Here is a 23,584-nt window from a genome sequence, read left to right as displayed (position 1 = left end):
GAGCAGATCATCAAAAGATGTCACAGACAAAAGAACAAAAGAGCACAAAGGTGTTGAAGTTGGTGATATTATCTAAACGAATGTGCTAATTAAGAATGGATGGTAGGGCACTCAAGGTATAGCGCTAGTGAGGGTGGGGGGAGCATAAAAGATTTAAAAATATTTAAAAATAATGGAAATAGGTGGGAAAAGAAAAATCTATATAATTTATTGGAAAAAACAAAAGGAAGGGGGAAGAAACAGAAAGGGGGTGGGGATGGAGGAGGGAGTTCAAGACCTAAAGTTGTTGAATTCAATATTCAGTCCGGAAGGCTGTAAAGTGCCTAGTCGGAAGATGGGGTGCAGTTCCTCCAGTTTGCATTGGGCTTCATTGGAACAATGCAGCAAGCCAAGGACAGACATGTGGGCAAGAGAGCAGGGTGGAGTGTTAAAATGACAAGCGACAGGGAGGTTTGGGTCATTCTTGCGGACAGACCGCAGGTATTCTGCAAAGCGGTCGCCCAATTTACGTTTGGTCTCTCCAATGTAGGGGAGACCGCATTGGGAGCGACGAATGCAGTAGAATAAGTTGGGGGAAATGCAAGTGAAATGCTGCTTCACTTGAAAGGAGTTCATATCCATAAAGATATCTATGATCGGTTGAGCGAAAAGTGTAACATTGAAATTTGGAAGTTGAAATGCATCTAACCTCAATATAAAAATATCCTAAATCACAATGGCTGGAAAATTTTTCATAGCTGTTCCTAGCCCACTTACGTTACTTTGACAAAGTAAAAAGCCCACTTATGTGCATTAATGGGGTTTCTGCCACACTTCCAGCCAAGTAGCACCAGTGGATTGGTAACAGCTCCGAGGAATTTTCCAGCCAAAAAGTTTATATTTTAATTTTTTTTTTATAATCACTTTGAAACAAAATGGTTTTAAGATCTGGAATGCACTGCCTGAGACTGTAGTTTGAAGTAGATTCAATCGAGGCATTCAAACAGGATTTAGGCTGTTATCTGAAAAGGAAGAACATGCAGGGGTGGTGGTGGGGGAATGACACCTTTTGGGCTGTAACAATTCAGTGATAAGAAAATAAGAAATCTACTGAAAGAAAAGGCAACATGTATTTTAAATGAAACTGATCCTATTTTTGTACTACCAATGTGAATCTCAATATTTCCAAGACTAAATGCAAAATGAGAACAAACATGGAAAATGTCTTATGATACGCAGTTAAGTGAATGCACTGTTATCAAACTATCTGATGCAACGTCATTGGTTCACATGAAAGTGAAAAATTAAACCATTTACATATTTTTAGAAGCAAATATGTTGATTCGAGAGAATATTTATGGTGCAAACATGATTATTTCTAAAAACAGGTTGGATTACACATTTTCTATATTCAGAATTTACTTTAATAAACTTGATTACACTACATTGTAATGCAATAATTTTAGTCATATCAGTATTATTCAGAAAACTCCTCTGAACAAGCTGCCTATTCTATAAGCAATAAAGAGAAATTTAGGGAGGAAGACAATATACACATACATTTTATATAAAAATCTATTTTAAAACAGAAACAGGGATTCACGTTTTAGTAGCCATAGTTATTAAAATTTAATGGGCAAAATAACTGTCACCTGAAATAGTTGATACGGGGAAATTAGAGTCAAATACTTTACTGACTTCATGCTTTGCTTAGTAGAACATCATATGCTCAGAGTATAAAGGAAAAAAAATTCTAGGAAAAAATTGAGTTCCAATCCAAATATTCTATACAATACTTCACATTTCTGATTCACTATGCTGAAACAGGCTTATCAAACAGAGATTTGGCAGCTTCATTAACATCTTCAGCAATCAGTAGGCGGATCTGGCACTGTTAAGGGCATAGTACATTTGTGCTCTAAAAGTAGGATTTCAAAACATAAGAAGCTCCTGATTTATGGAAGGGAGGCACTTCACCAAAGCGGTAGTGGGGGTGGTGTGTGACCAGTTTGGCAGGGAGGAACAGACAGCCCATCCAGGTATTTTTATTTTTGTTTAGGAAGAGACAGCCCATCTCATGCATCTCATAGCACTGGTTACAGAATGAGCAATGGTGTTTTCCGTAGGACAGAAGCTTGTAGGGGATGCGTGAACAACCACAACATTACGTAATATTCATAACTATCATATAATAAAACAGGTGTCAGGCTATGGATTTGAATGTACAAAGGATATAACTTAAAATGTAGAAGGCATTTTAACTTTGACATAATGGTGCAAGAAATAAAAATGAAACTGACCTTTTGAAAAAGTTGAAATTATTTTTCACATTAAATTTTGAATTAATTACATCTCTCCTCACAAAAAATATGGAAAATTAAATATAAAAAGTTGCGAATTGAATAAAAATACCAAGTCAGTTGTTCAACAACTATGGGCAGTTAAAGTTATTCCAGTTACCCAAGCGTAGGTAACTGATGCCATTAGTCAGCACAAGCAGACAGCTTAGTGGCTGTACTGCATCACCTTCAGTCGGAAAAGCCAGCTCCCTTGGTGTAATAAAAATCTCCTTCAAATCCCTAAGAGTATTATCCGCATTGCACTCCCTTCCATCTATTCCATGCTTAAGAGTTTTGTCTTGATTCAATAAATGCAGATGCAAAAGAGAAACAAAAAGGAAGCAAGAGATACGCAGAACAGTTTTTTCAATGAAATGTTTAGCTTACAAACTGGAAAAAGTATTGATTAATTTTTCTTTCCACATCAAAGAAAACTGCTGTGTATGCTAGACATCTTATTGCCTCAGTGACTGAGCCTGCCGATTAGTGCCAAATGAGTAATAATGCTGAACTGCAGGCCCATGTCAACTAGGAACTGAATTAAAGCTGTCCAAACTCATTACAGCCAGAGGAAACTTTAACCTATGCGCGACTGGATTTGAACACCTAGGGCAGAGAGATCAAAAAATTGAATGTAACCACAGCACTATCCAGTTCCCCTCAGAAAGCCTTATCCATGATGCACGAGCCTACAACTGCCTCAAACTGAAATGCCACTAAGATAGGCCCCAAGATGGTCGTGAAGGGAAATGTAAGCATTTATTGTGCCACCACTGGGGACCTGTAATGTAAAGTTTGCAAATCCCCAACACTGAGATAGCTCACTTCGAGTATAAGGAAACAATAAGCAGAGGTCTCCATGCATCACATAATACAAATTGGAAATACAATTGATGTTCCATCGAACAGAAAACATATGGCAAGATGATGCCTGGTGTCAATTAAGTGAAGCACCACGTTAAGCAAAATTTTGTCCTGTCACATAATTAAATTCACAAAGTTTAGCCTCAAGCAAGACAGGTGTTTCTATCAAGCTATATTTTTATACAAAGCAGTGCTGTTACCTTGCATGAAGTAGTTTCTAGCATAGACATTTTTGGTTATGTACAGTTCAGCAGCTACTTTAAGAAGCAATCTTGTTGCTGATGATCATATAAAAGAATATAAAGCATAAGCTTACAGATGCTGGAAATCAAAAATGAACACAAAATGCTGGACATTTAGCAGACAAAAAAGGTAAAATATTTGGTAGAAGAAAATATTTGGTATTACTATCAGGATGATTTTCAAAGCATATGTAGGACTGAATTATGATTAAATTATAAGCTCAAAATAGAAAGTGTTCATGGAAAATATTTATTGCAAATAGATGATGTAAAGTCAAAACCAGTCTTTAAGTCACAGAGTCCAGAACAAGATGCATAATTTAAAAAGTTTTGCTGAAAGAAGAGAGGCATTTTGTCAAAGCTTTTCATCTTACACTCATTAGGACGATTGAAAGAATACCAATGTCAGGGGAAGCAACAACATTATGCTGCATAAGAGAGAGTGTTGATTGGTTGGCAAATGGACTCTGATTGGTAGGGGCATTGCCATGGAGAATGCACCAGTTAATGGTGACTAACAATTAACTGCCCAGCATTGTTTGAAATTTAAACCAGGCAGCTTGAATCTGATTGGTCAAGGCATTGTCCTAAGGAATGAACCAACAAATGGCTATGACCTATTCTGTTTAGCTGAATCAGGCACAATGTGTGTAAATGGTCTTTCTGTCTGCATGCATTAATATAAGTAGCTTCCAGTACATGTAAATGCACCACACTGCGAGCCCAACTGACAACCTTAAATTGGTTGTCAGCATGATTTTTAGCTCACTGAGGATTATTTAGCAAATGTTGTCCAAGCATGGAACCATATCTAATGTTGGACATTGTTTTGAGTTTTGCAAGCACAGGCTGGTTGAGTATGGTCTATAATGTGCCCATTGCAGAAGGGACATGCTGTTTGATATGATCCACCAGTCTTTAGGACGTATGGCCTACATACCTAGCATCACACTGGCACTGAAATTCAGTGACCTCATGAGTGCAAGACGAAAAGCTACAGCCAGATGTCTCTCTTCTCAGCAATACTCAAGTTCTGTACTACCAATTGACTATTTAAAAAGCTTCATTGAAAAAACATAAATGGTTTAATTTTTCACTATTTCTATGACATTAAACACCAAAAGAGCTTGGGACTAAACATGCAGTTACCCTACAATTCAATGGTCAATTTTCATTCTCACAAACTCAGTGAATAGCTCTCTTCCTAATTCTTGCTCACGTGATCACCCCATATTTTCTCCACACGGAATTCTGCATGTTCAGCTCAAACATTTCCAAGGTATTTACCTTTCTTTGGTGCAGCCCGGGATGATGTACTGAAGAACTTTTTGACAGTCTGGACTTTTCTTTTTGTCTCATTTGTTTTTTTCTCCTCAAATTTAGAAAAGGTGAGCGATGGAGCCCCTTGACTGCTAGCATAGGCAGCTTCCTCTTCACGCTGTAAACTTTGGATTAAAAATATACTGTTTTAGATTAGTATGCAACACAGAAACAAATATTCAGTGCATACTGCAGAAGGCCTGCGACCTTGTGCAGTAAGCTATCCTGCTTTAGGTAGATTTTACATGCATTAAATATTTTCAACTTATTGCTGAACTAGTGGCATAATTACTGTAGTCAGAAAGTTCCACTTCAATTAAATAAAAAAGGAATTTCAATTACAGTCACTAAGGAAGCGAGAGAGAGAAAGAGACAATGATTGAAAAAAGCATACCAAAATGATAGACAGGAGAAAGCAATATCAAAGAAGCAGCTGCATGAATTTATTGGGAACATGAGTACAGATGCAAAACTTGCTGAATAAATTAAAACAAAAATGCACAAGAATTTGTCCTGGTGCCCAAAATGTTCTCATATTCCGCTTCATACAATGTGAATTACATCCACTCCGTTTCATTTTTGTTTGCATGGGTATTGTGTTAACAATCTTTTAAACTCAGCATAAAGCAGGTTCTGGATGAAGGGCACTTGCTCTGTGTGGCCCAGAAACACATTACACATTTGGCACATTCAGACAGACATTTTCTTTGGATGGGTGGTGGGTTATATCGTTCAAGGGAATAATTTCTTGTCAAAAAATAAACATTATGGATAAGAAGAAAAAAGTCTTGAGGGGCAGATCTTAAAATGTATAAAAGGATACTCCCAGTGAAATACAGAATAATCAAAGCGAGGGCACTACCGTTCTGCAAGCTCCCAGTCTTCCTGAATCTGTCGCTGCCTCGCTTTGCTGTACTCTTCCCTCCAACACTTGGAACAAAACCCTTGCCAAGCAGGATTTCCATAGTAACCGCAGCCCTTCTTACACAGCAGCTCTGACTGGTCCACATGGATTCCTCTACGCTCCGATTTCAAGCTCATCTTTCTATTGGAGACAAAGAAAGTTACAGTAAAGACAAAACTGTGCCTTAAAGCCTGAAAGAAATATCCAGTCAGCATAATACAGCTATGTAGATCTGATAGAGGTCTTTAAATAATTTAATGCCTTGTGTTACATCTTTTAACTTATAATTTTATTATGGTTCATTAGAAAGGATGTGCTCTTTGTAAAAGTTAAGTTTAATTTGTTCAGATAAAACTAGTGATCATCACTGAATTACATTTTTTCCTGTACCTTGTAGCTCTAACAAAAACACTTCCTCCTACCTCTCCCTGGACCATGACCCCACCACTGAACATCAAGCCATTGTTTCCAGGACTGTCACTGACCTCATCTCCTCTGGGGATCTCCCTCCCACAGCTTCCAACCTGATAGTCGCCCAACCTCGGACGGCACGCTTCTATCTCCTACCCAAAATCCACAAACAGAACTGCCCCAGTAGACCGATCGTCTCAGCTTGCTCCTGCCCCGCAGAACTCATTTCTCGTTAACTTGACTCCCTTCTCTCTCCCCTTGTCCAGTCCCTTCCCACCTACATCCGTGATTCCTCTGACACCTTACGTCACATCAACAATTTCCAGTTCCCTGGCCCCAACCGCTTCCTCTTCATCATGGACGTCCAATCCCTCTACACCTCCATCCCCCATTAGGATGGTCTGAGGGCCCTTAGCTTCTTCCTCGAACAGAGGCCCGAACAATCCCCATCCACCACTACTCTCCTCCGTCTGGCTGAACTTGTTCTCACGCTGAACAATTTCTCCTTCAACTCCTCTCACTTCCTCCAAATAAAAGGTGTGGCTATGGGTACCCGCATAGGCCCCAGCTATGCCTGTCTCTTTATGGGGTATGTGGAACATTCCTTGTTCCAGTCCTACTCCGGCCCCCTTCCACAACTCTTTCTCCGGTACATCGATGATTACTTCGGTGCCGCTTCATGCTCTCGTCGGGACTTGGAAAAATTTATTAATTTTGCTTCCAATCTCCACCCCTCCATCGTTTTCACGTGGTCCATCTCTGACACTTCCCTTCCCTTCCTTGACCTCTCTGTCTCAATCTCTGGTGATAGACTGTCCACCAATATCCATTACAAACCCACCGACTCCCACAGCTATCTCGACTACAGCTCCTCACACCCCGCTTCCTGTAAGGACTCCATCCCATTCTCTCATTTCCTTCGCCTCCGTCGCATCTGTTCCAATGATGCTACCTTCAAAAACAGTTCCTCTGACATGTCCTCCTTCTTCCTTAACCGAGGTTTTCCACCCACGGTCGTTGACAGGGCCCTCAACCATGTCCGGCCCATCTCCCGCGCATCCGCCCTCATGCCTTCTCCTCCCTCCCAGAAACATGATAGGGTCCCCCTTGTCCTCACTTATCACCCCACCAGCCTCCGCATTCAAAGGATCATCCTCCGCCATTTCCGCCAACTCCAGCATGATGCCACCACCAAACACATCTTCCCTTCACCCCACCTATCGGCATTCCGTAGGGATCCCTCCCTCCGGGACACCCTGGTCCACTCCTCCATCACCCCCTACTCCTCAACCCCCTCCTACGGCACCACCCCATGCCCACGCAAAAGATGCAATACCTGCCCCTTCACTTCCTCTCTCCTCACCGTCCAAGGACCCAAACACTCCTTTCAAGTGAAGCAGCATTTCACTTGCATTTCCCCCAAATTAGTCTACTGCATTCGTTGCTCCCAATGTGGTCTCCTCTACATTGGAGAGACCAAACGTAAACTGGGCGACCGCTTTGCAGAACACCTGCGGTCTGTCCGCAAGAATGACCCAAACCTCCCTGTCGCTTACCATTTTAACACTCCACCCTGCTCTCTTGCCCACATGTCTGTCCTTGGCTTGCTGCATTGTTCCAGTGAAGCCCAACGCAAACTGGAGGAACAACACCTCATCTTCCGACTAGGCACTTTACAGCCATCCGGACTGAATATTGAATTCAACAACTTTAGGTCATGAGCTCCCTCCCCCATCCCCACCCCCTTTCTGTTTCCCCCTTCATTTTCCAATAAATTATATAGATTTTCCTTTTCCATTATAAAAAAAATTATTTATTTATTTATTTATTTTTACATCTTTTATGCTCTCCCCACCCCCACTAGAGCTATACCTTGAGTGCCCTACCATCCATTCTTAATTAGCACATTCGTTTAGATAATATCACCAACTTTAACTTTAACAACTATGTGTTCTTTTGTATTATTGTTGTTGACATCTTTTGATGAGCTGCTTCTATCACTGCTTGTTTGTCCCTACAACCACACCCCCACTCCACCTCTCTCTCTCTCTCTCTCTCTGCCCCCCACACACACACCTTAAACCAGCTTATATTTCAACTCTTTCTTGGACTTGAACTCAAGTTCTGTCGAAGGGTCATGAGGACTCGAAACGTCAACTCTTTTCTTCTCCGCCGATGCTGCCAGACCTGCTGAGTTTTTCCAGGTAATTCTGTTTTTGTTTTTGTTTTGAAAAACATATACACATTCAGACTACAGCTATCAAAATGAACACCTTAGTGCTTTAATTTTTTTTCAAACTACATGGATAGCACTTTAATATTCTCATCATGCTAGCTGCCTCATATTTAAAATTAGTTACAGATATTGTTAAAGAGCATCAAAAGCTGAAACTATCATAGTGTTCTTAAGATTTTGTTATGCTGCTTTCAAGTAGTGTGAGCTGACAATATCAAATGCTTTTGCTAGTGTCATGCGCTATTTCTCAGCCAGTTTTAATAATTAGGATTTGCCCAACAGTAATAATGTAAAGTTGGACCAGCAGGCCACATGGATTATTTTTAAAATTAAAAAAAAAAAATTCAAGTTCACTCTGCACTAGATGCAATTACACTGGTGCGGTAGTCCAAGTGTTGAGACGAACAAGGCATTCTTCATATCATTTGCCAATGTTCAAATTATCCTCACATCAGCAACTTCAAAACAATTGTACCACTTTACACTGATGCAGAAACTACAGTGTACCTAGCCCTTAAAAGATAATTATAGGTGAAAAAGGTTAAGCTTCATTAGTCCTTGGAGATCCTTATGTCCATCCACCTAAGTTTTATCTATTAAAATACTTCCAGGATGAAGAACAAGGCCAGTCAAAGGCAAATTGACTAAGGTTCATGTAGATAAATCTAATTGGCTAAGGGCTGAGGCATGATCAGAAACTTAACTATAGCTCTTGAAATGGGGTACAGCAATTGCAATAGACGATTAACCCGCATTTTTGAATGTATTGCAGGTAGCACACCAATTTCATACTGTCTGCTGTTTTAAGTAATTTCAGTCTCCATCCAGCAACAGTCATATACAGATTGTATGACACACTGGCATTCTCTTCCCACTCTCTAGTGAAAGTAGGTGCTAATCGGAGGAAAAAAGACGACGATTTTAATTTACACAACTCTTTTCACGTTCCTAGGGTAAACCAAAGCACTCTACAGCTAATAAATATTTTCAAGGTATTGTCACTGTTGTAATTTTAGATGAAGGCACACTTACTTATCCTAATCCCCATTGCCGAAGAGTGTTCGCCATGACTGGGATTTCCACTGATGCTGTGGCCAAGGGAGTGGCTGAAATCATCGAACTTGATGGCATCTTTGTACCTAATCCTTCCCTTACATCTCAGCTCTCCCTCATGCAACACTTCTGATTTACAAGATGCAGACAATACAAGTATGCATTTCTTGCTTCCCCACCATCCTGCAGCACTCGTGCCCTTCTTCTTTCAGATAACCAAGAAGTGGGCAGGCAGTGGAGGAACAAGAGTGATGAAAATGATAACACCGGCACTTGATCTCACACTTGCAGCCACCATCTCAATTAACACTGTGTAATTTAGGGGATAGTACTGAGGCAGGGTCCGCACATGGAGACACAGCGGTCACAAGTGGATGCAACCAGATAGGGAGGAGCAAGGAGAACACATGTCAGCTTGCAGGAGAGCATGTTTGCATGGGAGCTCTGCTGCAGAGGATTTAGATGAGCAGTTTGATGGGGCAGCCTACAGAAATCTGGTGGGTATGCATAAAATGCTTGGCGCATAGGGAAGCCTAGCAGAAAACATGTGGTCAATGTCAAGGAGCATGGAGGAGTCCTATATCTTTTAGGCACAGGGCTTTGCCCAGAGCTCAGAGCCCAACCCAGCCAGCATAAAAATGGTGGCCAACTTAAATCAGCACACTTCTGGCCCAACATTGATGCAGCATCTGATGGCTGAAATCTCAGCTTCCACTGCAGAACAAGCAGCTTCCACAAAAGTCTGAGTGATGACATCATGATTGTGGATTACAGTATGCAAAAGTGCTTGCAGGGTGTCACAGCAGTCCAGCAATCTTCTCAACACATTACTAGATAGGGACCAAGGGAATGCACAAGGGTTATTGGTTGACTTTTGTGTGCAACGTGGAACAATTTGATTTAGAATGTTTATTTTATGGTGGCTTTTAGATCTGCATTATGGCCAAGTGGATGCTGCGGTGGTCAATTACATAGGGAAGGGTAAGGTGCGGGAACACCACAAATGGGGTACTGGGGCTGCGTTTACTTGTATCACATTCAGATAAGCTCTTCACTGATAGCCCATCCAGAAAGGCACTGTCTAACTTGCCTCCTTTCTTCCTCATACTCCTGTTCCTGAACTGCTTGCTATATAAGGTAGTGGCAAAGGTTATCGCCTCATCGGTGACGAGATTGTGCAGCATGCAGCAGGCCACGAGTCTCAGCACTTACTCTACCAAATATTGCTGGTTTCTTTCAGAGCAGTCCAGGTAGCAGAAGTGTTATTTCAACATGCCAATGGTCTGTCCAATTCATTTCATGCATTTATCTATATGATTCACTGCCTGTGGTCACACATCAGCTGGGTGTTGAGGGAGCAGAAACCCTTTTGTTTTTGGCACGCAGAGTTAAGAGCATGCAGTCAGCAGCACCCTGCATCATGGGGAAGCCTGCACCCTAGTGAAGTAGTGTGCTCATTCTGCCTACTTCTCTGCGGTGAAGAGGGAATAAAATGAATAGAGTGAATCAACTCTCACGCAACAGCAAATGCAAAATTGAGGTGTTGCAAACATCCTCAGCTCCAGACCAGTCCAAAGGTTTATTGCCACTGGCAACTTCAGTTACTGGGAATGCAACACTAAGATGAAAGCAAACTACTGCAGATGCTGGAAATCTGAAACAAAAACATGAAGTGCTGGAAAAACTCAGCAGGTCTATCTGTGGAAAGAAAAACAGAGTTAATGTTTCGAGTCCATATGACTCTTCTTCAGAGATAAAGTAAAAATGTGATGAAATTTATACTGTTTAAAGGGGGTGAAGCAGGTGAAGCTGGATAGAAGGTCAGCGATAGTTGGGGCCAAGGAGAGATTGACAAAGATGTCTTGAACAAAAAGACAAAGGGGGTGTTAATGGTAGTGGTAAGGGCTGAAGGAGATGCCGATAGTGGCATTAAGGTAAGAAAGCAGAATGTGATAACAGCAGGACAAGCGTAAGCACTCTGAAAAGAACATGAACAAGTAACACCCTTGTGGGGGCGGGGGGATGGGGAGTGGTGGGGGAAAAAAAAGATCAAAAATAGGATAAAGGGTGGGGATAAAACAATGAATAAATGAATAAAAATGAAAAAATAAAAAATAAAAATTTTAAAATGAAAATGAATATTGAGAAAAGGGGGTAAAAAAAAGGGGTGAGGATAGAGGAGAGAGGTCATGGCCTGAAGTTGTTGAACTCAATGTTAAGTCCAGAAGGCAGTAAGATGCCTAATCAGAAGATGAGGTGCTGTTCCTCCAGTTTGCCTTGGGCTTCACTGCAACATTGCAGCAGGCCAAGGACGGTCACGTGGGTACGAGAGCAGGATGGTGTGTTGAAATGGCAAGCAACAGGAAGGTCTGGGTCGTGCTTGCGGACAAACTGAAGGTGTTCCACAAAGTGGTCACCCAGTCTGCATTTGGTCTCTCCAATATAGAGGAGACCACATTGCGAGCAGCAAATTCAGTAGGCCAAATTGAAGGAGATGCAAGTGAAGCGCTGCTTCACCTGAAAGGGGTGTTTGGGGCCTTAGACGTTGAGGGGGGAGGAGATAAAGGGGCAAGTGTTGCACCTTCTGCAATTGCATGGGAAGGTGCCGTGGCAGGGGGAAGAGGGTGATGGAGAACTGGACCAGGGTGTACCAGAGGGAATGATCCCTATGGAATGCCAACAGGGGGGTGAGGGGAAGATGTTTTGGTAGTGGCATTATTCTGGAGTTAGCGGAAATGGCGGAGGATGATCCTTTGAATGCAAAGGCTGGTGGAGTGAAAAGTGAGGGCAACGGAACATGGTGCTGGGAGGGAGAGGAAGGTGTGAGGACAGAGGCACAGGAAACGGTTCAGACACGGTTGAGGGCCCTGTCAACCATAGTGGGTGGGAAACCTTGGTTAAGGCAGAAGGAAGACATGTCAGAAGCAATTTTGCTTCCAATTTCCACCCCTCCATCACCTTCACAAAAAGAGTTCTGGAAAGTGGCATCACCGGAACAGACGCGGCAGAGGCAAAGGAACCGAGAGAATGGGATGGAATCCTTACAGGAAGTGGGGTGTGAGGAGCTGTAGTCGAGGTAGCTGTGGGAGTCTGTGGGCTTCTAATGAATATTGCTGGACAGTCTATCACCAGAAGTTGAGACAGGGAAGTCAAGGGAAGGGAAGCATCGGAGATGGACCATATATGAAGGTGATGGAGGGGTGGAAATTGGAAGCAAAATTTAAATTTTTCCAGGTCCAGACGAGAACAAGAGGCAACATCGAAACAGTCATTGATGCACTGGAAAAAAAAGAGTTGTGGGAGGGAACCTGAGTAAGGCAGAAACAAGGAATGTTCCACGTACTCCATAAAGAGACAGGCATAACTGGGGCCATACGGGTACCCATAGTCACACCTTTTATTTGGAGGAAGTGAGACAAGTTTAAGGAGAAATTGTTCAGTGAGAGAACAAGTTCAGCCAGATGGAGGAGTGGTGGCAGTGGATGGGGATTGTTCGGGCCTCTGTTCAAGGAAGAAGCAGAAGGCCCTCAGACCATTCTGGTGGGGGATGGAGGTGTAGAGGGATTGGACGTCCATGGTGAAGAGGCGGTGATTAGGGCCAGGGAACTGGAAATTGTTGATATGACGTATGGCATCAGAGGAATCGCCGGATGTAGGTGGGAAGAGACCGGACAAGGGGAGAGAGAACGAAGTCAAGATAGGAAGAAATGAGTTCCATGGGCAGGAACAGGCTGACACAATCTATCTACTGGGACAGTCCTGTTTGTGGATTTCGGGGAGGAGGTAGAAGCGGGCTGACCAAGGTTTGTTCTGGCCCTGGAGAGGGTCCAGAGGAGGTTCACGAGAATGATCCCAGGAATGAAGGGCTTAACATATGAGGAATGTTTGAGGACTCTGGGTCTATACTCGATGTCTTTAGAAGGATGAGGGGGGGGATTTGATTGAATCTTACAGAATACTGAAAGGCCTGGATAGAGTGGACGTGGGGAAGATGTTTCCATTAGTAGGAGAGACTAGGACCCAAGGGCACAGCCTCAGAGTAAAGGGAAGACCTTTTAGAACAGAGATGAGGAGAAACTTCTTTAGCCAGAGAGTGGTGAATCTGTGGAAATCATTGCCACAGAAGGCTGTGGAGGCCAGGTCATTGAGTGTATTTAAGACCGAGATAGATAGGTTCTTGATTGGTAAAGGGATTAAAGGTTACGGGGCGAAGGCGGGAGAATGGGGTTGAGAAACTTATCAGCCATGATTGAATGGCGGAGCAGACTCAATGGGCTGAATGGCCTAATTTCTGCTCCTATGTCTTATGGTTGGGAGACTATGAAGTTGGAAGCTGTGGAGGGAAGATCTCCAGAGGAGATGAGGTCAGTGGCAGTCCTGGAAACAATGGCTTGATGATTGATGGTGGGGTCATGGTCCAGGGGGAGGTAGGAGGAAGTGTCTGAGAGTTGGCGCTCAGCTAGGTAGAAGTCAGTACACCAGACAACAACAGCACCACCCTTGTTGGCAGGTTTGACAAAGTCACGGTTGGACCTAAGAGAACGGAGTGCGACAAGTTCAGAAGGAGACAGGTTAGAGTGGGCGACAGGAGCAAAGAAATTAATTCAGAAAATGTCACGTGGACAGTTCACAATGAAAAGATGAAGAGCAGGTACGAGATCAGAGAGAGGGATCCAGGTGGAGGGAGAATAGCGGAGGCAGGTGAACGGATCCATTGAACAGAGGGAACACTCCTGTCCAAAGAATTGAGCATGGAGACGAAGGCAGCGGAAGAGTTCAGCATCATGCCGAGCCCGAAATTCATTGAGATGAGGGCGTAAGGGTATGAAACCGAGTCCTTTGCTGAGTATTGAATGTTCAGCATCAGAGAGGGGAAGGTCAGAGAGTATAGTGAATACCTGGCAAGGGCTGGGATTAGAAAATAGGATGGGGCCAAAGGGACGGGAAGGGGTGCTCACACAGCTCCTCACACCCTGCTTCCTGTAAGGACTCCATCCCATTCTCTCAGTTCCTTTGCCTCCATTCCGATAATGTCACTTTCCAAAACAGCGTTTCTGACATGTCTTCCATCTTCCTTAACAGAGTTTCCCACCCATTGGAATTGACAGGGCCCTCACCATGTCTGACCCATCTCTCGCACCTCTGCCCTCACACCTCCCTCTCCCTCCCAGAACTATGATAGGGTGTGTCCCTCTGTCCTCACTTTTCACCCCACCAGCCTCCACATTCAAAGAATCACCCTCCGCCATTTCCACCAAACACATCTTCCCCTCAACCCTCCCCGTCGGCATTCCGAAGGGACCATTCCCTCCGGGACACCCTGGTCCACGCCTCCATCACCTCATCCCCCTCCCACGGCACCTTCCCACGCAATCACAGAAGGTGCAACACCTGCCCTTCACCTCCTCTCTCCTCACTGTCCAAGGGCCCAAACATTCTTCAGTATGCCACCTACTCTAGTGGATAGAGGATGTAGCCAAGGATGGTGTTTGAGGAATCTGGGGCATTAGATGAATGATCTGGTGAGCACAACCATGTCATGCTGTTGCTTGACTATTCTGTAGGACCTTTCCTCCAACATAAGGCCATTGATGATTTCACATTGTTCAGTATCATTTGCAATTCCTCAGATACTGAGGCAACCCATGCCCATATGCACCAACACCTGGATAATATTCAGACTTGGGCTCAGTGGCAAGTGATATTTGCACCACCCAAATGCCAGGGAATGGCCATCTCCAATAAGAGAATCTAACAATCTCTCCATGACATTCAATGGCATTACTATTGCTGAATCACCCACCATCAACATCCTTATGGTTACCATTGACAAGAAACTGAACTGGGCCAGCCATATACTGTGGCTACAAGAGTAGGTCAGAGGCTGGGAATTCTGTGGATGTAACTGACCTCCTGATTCCCAAAAACTGTCCACCATCTACAAAGCACAAGTCAGGAGTGTGATGGAATACTCCCCGCTAGCCTGGTCGATGGGCAGAAGGGGCTCTTCTGCACTGTGAAATTCTGTGATTCTGTGATAAGTGCAGCTCCAACAATATTCAAGAAGCTCGGCCTCATCCAGACCAAAGCAGTCTACTTGACTGGCACCCCATCCACCACCTGAGACATTCACTTCCTCTAGAACCAGCGCACCTTGACAGCAGTGTGTACCATTCATTAGACGCACTACAGGAACTCATCAAGGCTTCTACAACAGCACCTTCCAAACATGTGTCCTCTACAGTGTAGATAAACAAGAGCAGGAGGTGCATGCCAACGCTACCAAGTGCATGTTCGCTTCCAAGTCACACACTATCCTAATTTGCGACTGTATCGCCACAGTTCCTGGGTGAAACTCCCTCTCTAACAGCACTGTGGGTGTATCTACCTCAAACTGCAACAATTCAAGAAAGCAGCTTACCACCTTCTGCTTAAGAGCAATAAGGAATAGGCAATAAGTGTTGCCAATGACACTCACATTCCAAGAAGGAACTTTTTTTTTTAAATGATGCTCAATTGAGGTGTTCTGGAATTTTTGACCATTTTCCACAGAAAGAATCTGTTTTTTAAAAAATTTCCTTTATTTTAAATCGAGCTTTATTTTGGCAGAACCAGAAGATTGGAGGTGTCAGGATGGGGGCAAGTGGAGAGTGTGTGTTCAAACAAGTTAAACCAGTTTTAAAGGTGTTGCTGCTCACATTCCACTAAGCTGAGACATTAAATGTCAATTGATTCAACTTAGACTCATTTGGAACAATTTTAACCTAACTCACCTCTCAGAAAGGAAACGGTTGGGATCAGATGCAATGGACAACAATATTGGATAGGGTATCAAACCAGTATTTCACTCAATCCCATGGGTTGTCCACCCATCATATTAGGTTTGAGATGGCTCAATGATATCAGAAGATAGCCTGTGGGCTGCACATGGGATGGTGGGGTAGCGAGGGTAATCAATTGGTCACATACTGGTAAATTTGTGCTTGGGGAATGAGTTCTGCCCGTGACAAAGTGGACAAGTCAAACAAAATGATTGGCTGAAAGAAAGTCAAACAAATCTATAAACAGTTTATTGCAAGCATAAGTGTTGACCAGAGGGTCTGAACAAAAGACATAACATTAGCTCAGATCACAAGGGGGTACTATTTTGATGTCCCCTATTTATCTTATCGTACAATTAAATAGCAAGTAGTACAGACCCATTCCTGAACACAAGGCACAGGAATTGCTAATGGGAGCAATTAGTGTAACTGAACCAGGCAGAATGTCCAAGAAAAATCCAAAACTTGTAACACTGATCATGAGAAAAGTGCTAGATGGACAGTCACAGCCTCAGAGTTAAAAGGTTCCTATTCAGGTTGGCAATCGCTTAATCAAGATGTTGGTTGAAGCTATGAAAGCAACACATTTATCCCCTCTTTCCCAGCACATTGATACTTCAGAACCACAGAGGCATCTCAGCCCCTTGCCAACACTAAAGCTCTGGAGGACAAACAACAAGATCATAGCAAAAAAAAAAAGTTTCCAATTTTCTGGATAAGGCATGCAGCCAAAAATTGTAAACAAGAATTCAGTCACCTTGAAACACTTTGTGATAGACGTGCAATAGCGTATTGAAGTTAAATACCAAGGTAAACAAACTGCTAATGCTCCATATAATTGAATGTGCCTACAAGGTCCAACATGAAAATTGACAATTCACACAGCTCCTTTGGGCAACTTCAGTATTAGTGTCAATCCCACTTTCAAATAAGCTTCTGTGACTTACAAGACAGACAGGTTATGGGCCAGTGGATCTCGACCAGGACAATGATTTAGGGCCAACAATTGGGATCTCTTTGCTTCCATTCTTGATTAGGCTCAAATGTCATTCCCCTGTTCCAATACTTTGTATTCCAGCCCAGACATGAGCAACGGCAACTGGGACAAAGTGTTGTGTATTTACAATAGCAGCATTTAACAATTTTTCACATCAGCTATCTTCAGTGTAGTGAAGTTACTTGGGGAGGTGAACTCAACTACGTGATTTCCATTTTGAACAGTGCAGTTGCTGGAAATTGACACCCAAATTACTTTTTAAATAATAGTGAATGCTGATGGCCTCACCATTATTTTTATTCTAAAATCTGAGTAATAACCTTTTAGTCGTCTCAAAAAGTGTTCGCAAATCATCAGCCATATGAACACATGAATTAGAAGGAGTAGGCCACTTGGCCCCTCAAGCCTGCTCTGCCATTTAACAAGGTCATGGCTGATCTGAATGCAACCTGAACCTCACATTCCTGCCTGCTCTTCATAACCTTTCATCCCCTTGTTAATCAAGAATCTATCTAGTTCTGCTTTAAAAATATTCAGACTCAGCTTTCAGCGCTTTTTGAGGAAGACAGTTCCAAAGACTCTTAACTCTCAGAAAAAATTTCTCCTCATATCTGTCTTAAATGAGCGACCCTTTTTAAACAGTGACCCCTAGTTCTAGATTCTTCCACAAGAGGAAACATCCTCTCCACATCCACCATCAAGACCTCTCAGGATCTTAAAGGTTTCAATTAAGTCACCTCTTACTCTCCAATGGATAGAAGCTTAACGTGTCCAGCCTTTCCTCATGAGACAACCCGCCCATTCCTGATGTTAGTCTAGTAAACCTTCTCTGAACTGCATCTAACACATATACATCGTTATTTAAATAAGGAGACCAGAACTGTACACAATACTCCAGATGTGGTCTCACCAATGCCCTGCACAACTGAAGCATAACCTCCCTACTTTGTATTCAATCCCCCCCACAATAAATGATAACATTCTATTAGCTTTTCTAATTACTTGCTGTATCTGCATACTAACCTTTTGTGATTCATGCACTAGGACACCCAGACCTCTCTGAATCTGAGCTCTGCAATCTCTCACCATTTACATAATAAGTTTCTTTTTTATTGTTCCAGCCATAATGAACAATTTTACATTTGCCCACATTATACTCCCTTTGCCAGATCTCTGCCCATTCATTTAACCTGTGTCACTTTGTAGCCTCCTTACGTCCTCTTCACAATTTACTTTCCTAGCTATCTTTGTGTTGTCAGCAACCATTCTTTCAATCCCTTTGTCCAAGTCATTTATATAAATTGTAAAAAACTTGAGGCCCCAGCACTGATCCCTGTGGCGCACCACTCATCACATCCTACCAACCAGAAAATGACCCATTTATGCCAACTCTCTGCTTCCTGTTAGCTACCCAATCTTCTATCCATGCCAATATGTTACCCCCACCACCATGAGCTTTTATTTTCTGCAATAACCTTTGGTGCGGCACTTTATCAAATGTCTTCTGGAAATCTAAGTACAGTACATCCACTGGTTCCCCTTTACCCACAGCACATGTGACTCCTCCAAAGAACTCTAATAAATTAGTTAAACATGATTTCTCTTTTACAAAACCATCTTGACTTTGCCTGATTGCCTTGAATTTTCCAACTGCCTTGCTATAACATCTTTAATAATAGCTCCTAAAATTTCCCCTATGACAGATGTTAGGCTAACTAGCTTGTAGTTTCCTACTTTCTGTCTCCCTCCCTTTTTGAATATTTGCCATTTTCCAATCTAAGGGAACCGCCCCCAAATCTAGGGAATTTTGGAAAATTGAAACCAGTGCATCAGTTTCCATCTCTTTCTACTGTTCCAATACAACTTGTTTGCACACTCAACCCATTTTGCCATTAGAATAGTGACAATACTACAAGATATTTTGTTGGTTGGGAAGCACTTTGGGACATTCTAAAATGTACACTTTAAAAGTATACACTTTTCCCCCCTTTACATATTTAACAAAATTTCAATGCTTATCCCAATTCCAGTTCTGATGTAGGATTCACACATAAAACATTAACATAAAGTACATGCAAATTTCTTGAAATATGCACTATTATAAGTAAATGCAATGAGGATCATATGTTGTTATACACCCCTGAATATTACGGCGAGTTATGCTTGTTGACAGATCCATGGATTGAAGTACTGCACTTTCAGAGCTCCCGTTGGTTGAAAAAGTGCCAGCCCACAGTTAAAGCAGTAGTGCGCAGTGTTTCAAAAAAAAGTTACAACAGATCCCTGGTGCCACTGAGGCACCTGTCTCCTCAGCTGGCAACCCTAATGCTGATGATTGTGGAAGCTTGGCCCACAGGAAGAGGTCTCTCTTTCTTTCATTTATTTTTTCACGGGATGTGGGCATTGCTGGCTCGGCCAGTGTTTGTTGCCCTTTCCCAATTGCCCTGAGGTGGCATGGTGAGCCACTTTCTTGAGCTGCTGAATCCATGTGCTGTAGGTACACCCACAGTGCTGTTAGGAAATGAGTGCCAGGATTTTGAACCAGGGACAGTGAAGCAACACCAATACATACAGTACAGTACCTCAAATCCGGCTATCCAAAAACCACTGGTGTCTGAAAACTGGACAATATTCTCAGAGAGCCATGCAAGAATTTTAAGTCCTATTAAATGAGTGAAAAAATTACTGGCTTGTTTGGAGAGTTGGTGGCGTGCCAAGTAGTTATCCACTTTGCATGCCTGACATTTCCCACTTTCCGAGTGACCCTTGATCCCACCCAATCCAACATGGCCTGATCTGCCCGACACCCCTGGCCAATAAAACGGATGTGCAGTTTAAAAAAAATGTAAGTCTTGATATAAGTAGAGACAGTGATTCGCCACAGGGCAATAAAGTTAAAGCAATCATGTAAGAAAAGAAAGCAGATACCCCCAATGTCAGTTTTGTTAGCATCAGTAGAAAAGACAGATGAAGCTCCTTGGCAGGAAGGTGTTCTAGAAAGACCAGAAACTCATCTGGATAGAAAACACTTCTCTCTATATTCTAAAAGAGCTTATTCTCTTGATTTTACTTGTCTACTATTCATTAAGGTTCCGATTCCACCCCCCAAACCACTGAAAACCGGCAAGATCCAAATCCTGCACGGACCAGGCCCAAAGCTGGCTGCTTTTGAGACACTGCCGATAGTTCCAAGTCAGGATGGTGTGCGGCTTGGAGGGGAACTGACAGGCCATGGTATTCCCGTTAATTGCTACTCTTCTTCTAGGTTGTCAAGATCATGGGTTTGGAAGGTGCAAAGGCTTGATCAATTGTTGTAGTGCTTCTTATACATGGTACACACTGCTGCCACTGTGCATTGGTGGTGGAAGGAGTGAATGTTTAAGGAGGTGGATGGGGTGCCAATCATGTGGGCTGCTTTGTCCTGGATGGTGTCGAGCTTTGAGTGTTGCTGGAGCTGCACTCATCCAGGCAAGTGGCGAGTATTCCATCACACTCCTGGCTTGTGCCTTGTAAATGATGGAGAGGCTTTGGGAAGTCAGGAGGTGAGGTAGTCACCAAAAGAATTCCCAGCCTTTGACCTACCCTTGTAGCCACAGTATTTATAAGGTTGATCTAGTTAAGTTTCTGGACCATGGAACTCCTAGGATGTTGATGGTGAGGGATTCAGTGATGGTAATGCCATTGAATATCAGAAGGGAGATGATTAGATTGTCTCTTGTTGGGGATGATTGTTGCCTGACACGTGTGGCACAAAACATTACTTGCCACTTATCAGCACATGCCTGAATGTTGTCCAGGTCTTGCTACATTTGTACATGGACTGCTTCAGTATCTGAAGCGTTACAAATGGTGCTGAACATTGTGCAATCATCAGCAATCTTCCCCACTTCTGACCTTATGGTGGAAGGAAGGTTGGTCATTGATAAAGCAGCTGAAGATGGTTGGGCCTAGAACACTACCCTGACGAACTCCTGCCACGATGTTCTGGGACTGAGATGGCTGGTCTCATGATGTTTCTCCAGTTCCATGCAAAATGCTATACGTTACCCACTTCAATTGGCAGATTTAAAATTTCCATGTATGAGTTGGAAGACAACTTGAAAGGCTTAAAACAAATAAATCCCCAGGGTTATCTGCTATCAATTCCAGAGTGTAAGGAGACTGATAAATCATTGTACTGGAGTTTGTGGACAGGGATAAAGTAGAAGATTGGAAATAGGCTAATGTGGTGGTGACTAGATTCAAAAAAAGTAACAAAATGGAGAAGTAGTTATAGACCCATCAACTTAACATTCATGGAATATCAAGTCTAAATGTTTACATGGTGGACAGGAGTCAAAATGACTTTAGACATAAGATCCTATCTGACCAACCCGTAATTCTTTTTGAGGATGTGCCAATCTAAGTCAAATATGGTAAACTCTACATCATAAGACAAAAGCAAACAAGATAAAAAATCTTCAGGACCACTTGTGCACGTACAAGCCTAGATAGGAGCAGCCCCAAATAAGTTTTTAAAAAATAAAATTTATGCCGATATTGTAAAATTTTTAATTTTGTAGATTGTTAAAGGTGCAGTGCTAAACTCCCCTTCATAGCTGTTACGAGAGCCAAGAAAATTTTTTAAAAACCATTCAACTTTTTCTTTTTCTCTTCCCGATTCCCTCCCCTATTCCGAAAATAGAGGTCATGGCTGGTGTCACTGATTCAGTCCTGCTTTGGATATTCTGTCTGGTTATAGGCTCTCCTCCTAAGTAGGTTTCACAATTGTTATATTTTAGTGTTATTCATGTTTTTTTTTTTAAATCTTTTCAAAGGCAGACCAAGAAAAGATTGGTAAGACAAGGCCTTTTATGAATCATTAAACTGCTTTAGTACATACCCCAAGTGAACGTAAATAATTATGCTGAGATTCACTGAATTCAATCAATATAAGTTGACTTCACATAACACAAAACTTGCACATGCTTCACAGAATCTCAGAAATAGATACAGCACAAGAGGCCATTCAGCTCACCATGTCAATGCTGGGTCTCTAAGAACATCCACGTTAGTCCCATTTCCCCACCTTTTCCCCAAGGCCCTTCAAATCCTCTCTCTTCAGATAACTAACCAATTCTTTTTGGGAAGCCAATTGAATTTGCCTCCACCGGACTCTCGGGCAGTGCATTTCAGATCCTAACAACACTCTGCATAAAAAAGGTTTTTTCTCATGTCACCTCTGATTCTTTCGCCATTCACCTTAAAATCAGTGTCTTCAGGTTCTCAAACCTTTCTCCAGTAGGAACAATTTCTCCCAATCTACTCAGTCCAGGCCTCTCATGATTTTAAATACCTTTATCAAAAGTCCTCTAAACCCTCTCTTCTCAAAAGGAGAGCAGTCCTACACCAACCTATCCACATAAATGAAAACTCTCATCCCTGGAATCATGCTTGTAAATCTTGTCTGCATCCTCGTCAATCCTTCAAATCCTTTCTGAAGTCTGGTGCCCAAAACGGGACACAATATTCCAGTTGAGGCTGAATCAGTGTTCCTACATAAAAGTTCAACATAACTTCCTTGCTTTTGTACTCTATGCCTCTATTTATAAATCCCAGGATCCCACATATCTTATTAACCATTTTCTCACCCTGCCCTACCACCTTCAATGATTTCTACACACATATCCCCAGGTCTTCGTGCTCCTGTACCCCCTTTATCCTTTATTTTGCATTGCCTTTCCTCATCCATCCGACTAAAATGAATCACTTCACACTTTTCTGCATTAAATTGCATCTGCCATGTGTTCGTCCATTCCACCAGCCTGTATTCATTGAAGTCTATCACTATCCTCCTCACAGTTCACAATTCTGCCCTGCACACCCAGTCTAGGTCCTTGATATAGCTTAAGAAAAACAGTGGTCCTAACATCAATCCCTGGAGAAGCCCACTGTACAGCGCCAACCAATACGAACAACTGTTCACCACTACGCTGTTTCCCGTCACTCAGCCAATTTTGTATCACTGCTGCCATGGTCCCTTTTATTCCATGTGCTTCACCTTTGCTGATGCATCCCTGGATCATTTTGACTTCAGCAAAATAATTTCAAACTACCCTCCTACATGCCAAATCCAAGCTTGCCATTGCCATTTGCTGTTTCTTTTTTAACCTGACAGGCCTGTGTTCTGTCCCCTTTTTTAAAAAAACATTTGAGAGGATGATCCATGCAAGCCATCCTATGTCAGTCACCATCTAGAGACCTCCCAGCACAATGGGTACAAAGTGATTAATGATTACTGATTCAGGTTAATGCATTAATTATTATTCCTGTATCTTCTCCATCACAAAGACTAAAACTGGTTAAATGTCTTCTGAAATGTTCAGATTTGCTTTGAGACCTCCAGACCTAATTATTCACATTGCTGGACTCACATTCT

General features: G+C 42.5%; 2 protein-coding genes across 2 annotated transcripts in view; both read right to left on the bottom strand.

Moving 5' to 3' along the window:
• The window catches only part of rabgef1 (RAB guanine nucleotide exchange factor (GEF) 1), a 37,604-nt gene extending 31,819 nt beyond the window's left edge, over nucleotides 1-5,785 (bottom strand). Inside the window, exons 1-2 of the mRNA XM_041197476.1 lie at nucleotides 5,607-5,785; nucleotides 4,712-4,869 (exon numbers count right to left, since the gene is read on the bottom strand). Of these exons, the coding sequence (XP_041053410.1) occupies nucleotides 4,712-4,869; nucleotides 5,607-5,785 (337 nt within the window). The remainder of the gene's footprint in view (nucleotides 1-4,711; nucleotides 4,870-5,606) is intronic.
• kctd7 (potassium channel tetramerization domain containing 7) overlaps nucleotides 5,662-23,584 on the bottom strand; it is a 54,989-nt gene continuing 37,066 nt past the window's right edge. Inside the window, exon 5 of the mRNA XM_041197479.1 lies at nucleotides 5,662-5,789. Within this exon, the coding sequence (XP_041053413.1) occupies nucleotide 5,789 (1 nt within the window). The 3' untranslated portion in view covers nucleotides 5,662-5,788. The remainder of the gene's footprint in view (nucleotides 5,790-23,584) is intronic.

Source organism: Carcharodon carcharias, chromosome 10, assembly GCF_017639515.1.
Source record: "Carcharodon carcharias isolate sCarCar2 chromosome 10, sCarCar2.pri, whole genome shotgun sequence".
Classification (NCBI taxonomy): Eukaryota; Metazoa; Chordata; class Chondrichthyes; order Lamniformes; family Lamnidae; genus Carcharodon; species Carcharodon carcharias.
The sequence above is the reverse complement of the archived record's forward strand: the minus strand, read 5'-3'. Positions and strand labels throughout refer to the sequence as shown.